Genomic DNA, 5,824 nt, shown 5'->3' on the forward strand with positions numbered 1-5,824 from the left:
ATTTTGTTTACTTGCTCTCGAAGTCTGAAGCAGTTGTTGCAGTCGTGTGTTTACCTTTTAATGCAAACATAAGGCTTGACATTTTTGAACTTTTCCGATTGTCGTGAGGTACAAAAATATTTGACTATTCGTTTGACTTTTTGAATTTTCTTTGGTGCAATAAATTGTTGCGAGTGGTCTATAAAAACCTCTTGTAACATCATTTTGAAACCCTTAATGAACTTTTTGCCCCCACCCCTCTCGTGGAAGCCGATCGAATGCTATAGAAATGAGCACCGCGCCGGTCACTAGAGTGCAATTCTTTTTTTTCAACTCTTTTGACGGATACATAGGAGTTTTCTGTTTCCAGACTGCCAACAGAGTTGAGAAAGGAGTGCTGATATTTGGTCTGTTCATTGACGGGGCAGGCTGGGATGGAGAGCACAACACTCTCAAAGACCTCCCACCTGGTGTCCGATTCAGCTCATTGCCCGAAATTCATATGGTCCCTGTACAGGTTAGAACCTCTCGCGCACGAATGCTTCTTGTAGCACTAATAAATTCAGCATTACTGTACACTGGACCTAGCAAATTGATTTCGTGTTATTCGGACTAAAATTTCAATTGTGGCAGATTTATGCCGCCAGACAAAAGAATTATTCAAACGTTTGTCAATTGTTTGCTGATCAACGCCTTCTTCTTGTCGGAATTTAAACAGAACGAATTGAGGAAACTAGCTCTTAAAAGACAAAATGATTTGACGTCAAATATCGAAAAAGTGTCAAAAATATTTGTAACCAGAAATATCTCGTTACAAAAGACAGACAGCGCGACAATTCCCAATTAGAAACTCAAAGAATTGACACAAAAAAACACACACGTGACTTCATGCTTTGATCATGTGACAAAGGGACTTGCTTTTCAACTAAACGAAACTAAACAGTAAAGACATCAACTTGTTTAATAGTGACATCAACTTGTTTTTTTTTAATTGAAATCAGCTTGTAATGTTAAGGCAGCACAGGCTGTATCCTTTCAAAATAAGTAATGCAAAATGGCTACGTGAGAATGAAAAGGGCAAATTGGTAAAATTAAATAGGTGTATTAACATGAGTGGCGTAAACATATACAAGTACTTTTAAATACATTCAGCAAATAAGTCCTCAGAAAACTACTCACGCAGTGAGAACTAATAATGTGTCTATTTTGAGACAAAATGGCTGATAATATGACATGAATTCGAACCCAAACTCCAAAATCTCATATACTCCCAACCCAAATTAGAAAAAGAAACAGCTGACAAAAAATTTTCACCTTGCCATGAGATCAGGGCGGAATTTCCACTACAATTTATTTTAAATGTCGAGAATCGGTTTAACAGATACGTCATCTCTGTACTCTGAAGCAATTCTTTTCGTGTTTAATTGCTTTCAAACGAAGTTTGTAGCAATTATATTAGTCCTGTTGGTCTTTTTGTATGCGATTTTTAACTTGACCGATTTTTCGTCTGAAGCTTTTGACTTTTCGTCCTCAAAAACGGAATAAACATGTAGCGCCCAGCGGGCATTAAGAGCTCTTAGAGCTTTCAGCTCTGTTTTAGCTCAAACTATTTTTGAGACTGAAACATGGTGTGAAGGGCGGTTCTTAGATGTTGAAGACACCCCCACTGTTGACCCCCCCCACTATTGCCCCCACTCCCCCACCACGTTGTTGCCCCCCCCACCCCACTCTTTCCCCCGCAACCCTCCCTCCCCAACAGCCCCCCAGTGCACCCTCTTCCCCCGTGGCTACCGAGGAACAACCGATCGCTAAAAACACGCAATATTATACTAATTTTCACAATTCTTTTCAAGCTTTTTGAAAGTTGTTGTCATTTTTGAGTTTTTAGGTCCTAGGTGTCAAGGAACCTTCTCTAGATTTTTATAATAGGTTACTGCATAGCTTCTAGTTGTAGTGGAATGGTTTCAACTTTTTAACATCACGAAATTTAACATTTTCATGATAAAACGTGCAAATTTTTTCAATTTTTTGACATTTATTTGTCATTATTCACGTCTTTTGTTTTTGGTTTTGTGTTGTTTTATTGCTTAGTCTCATTACCAACAGCTCTCAATTTCCTTTTAAAGTGGAGTAAATGATTGTCAGTTCATTATTTAATACATTTCTTTAAATCTTTTTTTCAGGACTTGTCCTGCTACATTTTTTAATTCGTCGTCTCCATCGATGATTCTTGCGACCTGACTTCTTGGAATTGACTTTTATTGACTTTTACTGCTTTGCAGTTAAAATTTGTGTACGTAACGTCATTTTTCTGCTTTTAGGTCTTTTGCGTGACGTCTTCACTCGAGAAATTGACTTCTGAACTCGTTTAATGATCTTTGAATTTTATGATCAGTTACTAGTTAAAGGTCAATAGTGTGCATCTAAGTAGTGCCGAACGTATATGCCCTAATTCTTGAGTATTAGAGTCTTGAGTTTTTCTTTCAAATATTATTTTTGAAAAAGCTACTTTGGGGTTTTTTCTTATAGAGAATATGTGTATCATAAAAATGACAGTCCGAATCTAACCAAAAAGTCTAGTGATCTATTAAGGGACTGGTGATCAATCTGTCTATCTTATTTCTTTAGTTGTTCCAATTCCTGGAATGCAAAAATTGCCGCTGCTGTTTGCCGGCAATCTGCCGGCTACGTTCTTTATTTTGCGTCGTATCAACACACATGACCAACAAGTGCATAACATGAAAAGTTGCATTAATTTCAAAAAATAAATTCCAATGTTTTTGGTTCTGGAAAATTTTACGTGGAAATGTTGAACAGACATTGATACACATTATTTGACAGCAACTGAAATCTGTCAGTCCTTTGTTTGTTCTGCAAAACAGAAACGGTACAACATTTCAGATGTTGGCTACTTTTTTTTTGAAAAATGCAAACGTTTGTCATTTGTACAAAAGGGTTTGATTTTTTAAAAATCAAAGCGACGGGGCAATTCGTGTTTGAAGGGTCTGAATTTGATTGTAGTTCTTATGATTACAAAAAAGACAAAAAATTTTTGGGCAAAAATATTTTTTAAATTTTATGTCTTCACCTCTAGTTTTTTTTCTACTTTGAGCATTTATGAATGAATCTGACACCGAAAAGAGTGAAAACAGCAGAGCGAGAGTCTCTTTTTTGGTCTCTTCCACAGTAGCGTTTCACATCCGATAACCACTCTCCTATTTATTACTTGTGGTGCTCAGACGACCTAAGTCAAGCGTTTCTTTTGTTTCCCATTTAACTTTGAAGGATATCAAATTGTGTGTGTGCAGATCTTCGAAAAGTTCAACGCTCAAATGAAATCCATATTTCTGAATTGTAAAATTTGGAGTTTAATAATCCCCCAATGAGATGAGACTGTTTATGACAATATATGTTCGTGGTTTTTGTACTGAATAAAACAATAAAAATTTGAACGAAAAACGAAATCAACTTGAGGAAAACGAGATCAACCTTAGAAAACGCTAATTTGTATCTGAGTTTTTTTTCAAATTTTATGGTTAGAAAAAGAAAAACAAATAGTTATTGCATAATTAGATATTTGTTTTCCATTTTGGAGTCAATTTGGCTTCTGTATATGAACAAAATTTTTCTTAGTTTTAAAATTTTGATATAACTTAGCTGACTAGTTTTTTTTACCCTTTAAAAAAACTCGTGCATAATTACCTTTTATGACATATCTTCAAATATATTTTTTAATAGTTTCTGAGTACCTCAAATAGTTTACAAAACGAGCAGATAGTTTTAATAATTTGTTCATTTGGCGCAATTTTTTGCTGAAGTTTCGTCTCGAATTTTTTCCTCAATATTCATTTTTTTTTTTAGATTTTTGAATTCTAATTACTGAAAGAGGTAGTTATGTAAAAGAGAATTCTAATTACTGAGAACAACATAAAATGTTGTTCTCAATTAACCAAAAATTTGTAGTTATATAAAATGGTCAAAATATGAACTATTCTAATGAAAGTTTGGTCAATTGGCTTTGAAATACTGTCAGAATTTTTTTCGAATGTTTTAAATGGATTTGAGCTCTAGAAACCGACAGTCTTAGAAAGGTAAAGTATTGGTTGGTCTGATCTTAGAAAGGTAAAGTATTGGTTGGTCTGATGATGGCATCCAAAAATTCTTAACTTGTCTCAAAACCAAATCAAAGAACTTGAAGCACTCATCGAAAAGAACTTGTTTTTGTTCAAAATCTTCTTATTGAAGTTCTTTTAGTAAAATTGTGGACTCGGATAGCTTTAGTTTGATACCACATAAGTTAGTGTGGAATATCAACAAAAAGCGGGTCTAGCATAAGTCCTCACATTTTTAAAAATTGAACTATAAAGACGCTTGGGTGGAGAATTCAGCGCAGTACATTTTGGGAGGTTTTCGTGCTGGTTTTTTCTTGAATTATGAACAGGCATCTCGCAAAATGGTGTGTAATCTTGCAGGAGTAATGCAAGATTCTTGGGAGATCTTAATAAGTTACTGTCTCTAACTGCAGTCTGTTTATCGCTAGGGTATTAGCAATGATCGATAAATCAACCATTAGTTTCAACCTATTTTCTTTAAATTTTTAATAAGGTTTGACTAAGAAGGTGGTTAAGATGATTTCTTGAACAGGAACTGACTTTTTTAGAACGATACTGCCCAAACTACCCGCAATTCGATCACTGAACCTGGCTTTGACGTCACAACTAGTACCCCAATCTACTCTTGCCCCCTGTACCGAACCCCCCTTAGAACAGGAACCATGTCCTCAACTGGCCACTCCACAAACTACGTCATGTGCATCGATATTCCGATTGAAGGCTATGATAGTGATTATTGGATCACACGAGGAACTGCATTGCTGTGTCAAACGACGTGAAATTAAAAAGGCGAACCTGAAAATCGTGATCTGCATGGGGTTATGAACAAAAGTTATGTCAGCTCCTTTTCTGATGAATGCTCGCTCTATCGTTGCAAAACTCAAGAACTGATTTCACCTTAGCTTCTATTAAATAAAATTAATATTCGGGGTAAAATGAAAGGCAATAGCAATGAAAGGCGTGTGCTAAAAATTTGTAGAGTTAATTCAAAAAATAAACGTTGGTGCAAGCCTTAATAATGACATCATTGTTGATTATGTATGTCAGATTATTCTTAGATCAATTAATCAGTTTTCTCGGAATTCTGAATCAAAGTAAATGTCACATATTTAGGGAATGTCACATATTACAACGCAATCCGAAGACATTAACCACAATTGGTGCTTAACTTCGACACCAAATTAATTCTAAATTGCAGCTAGCGCTTAATAGAAATTAAGCCTTCATATCTATCTCACTAAATCATTTAACAGAAATCAAACTCATCTAGTGATATAAAAGGTTAAAAATAAAGTAGTGTAAATATTCTACTAATTGTACCATTTGTCAAATCCATTGTGATATCTGTACAGAAGTTGTAAATTTGTTCATAATAAAGACATTTTAGTTTCTCAATGGTTTTCAATTATAGTTACATTACAGGTATTGCAGACAGGTGTGTTATGCAGACAGGTGTGTTATGCAGACAGTTAGGTACGGCGAGTAACCATCACACATAACTGCTCGGTAAATAGTTGTTTTGGGAATTATTTCTTCTATTTTTCAATATATGTCGCTGGTTTATTTTTGCGTTGAAAGAAGATTTACTTTGGGTGCAAAAATTAGTGACAAAATTTCTATAGAGTTTAACCAATTTTGGAGAGTAGCGTGATTAGCTGCAGTGGTAAAAAAGCACTCCATTTTAACGAGACAAGTGCTTAGACAGGAAACTACAGACTAACCAAAATATTGTG

At 35.1% G+C, this 5,824-nt stretch overlaps 1 protein-coding gene across 1 annotated transcript; it reads left to right on the forward strand.

Moving 5' to 3' along the window:
* Positions 1-268: 268 nt before the first annotated feature.
* On the forward strand, positions 269-5,486 carry LOC142348035 (dynein axonemal heavy chain 6-like). The gene is made up of 2 exons (XM_075399202.1): positions 269-496; positions 4,640-5,486. Exons 1-2 carry the CDS (start codon positions 269-271, stop codon positions 4,868-4,870), a joined length of 459 nt encoding a protein of 152 aa, XP_075255317.1. The 3' UTR covers positions 4,871-5,486.
* The last annotated feature ends 338 nt before the right edge of the window (positions 5,487-5,824 follow it).

Source organism: Convolutriloba macropyga, chromosome 10, assembly GCF_964194025.1.
Source record: "Convolutriloba macropyga chromosome 10, txConMacr16.3, whole genome shotgun sequence".
Taxonomy (NCBI): Eukaryota; Metazoa; Xenacoelomorpha; order Acoela; family Convolutidae; genus Convolutriloba; species Convolutriloba macropyga.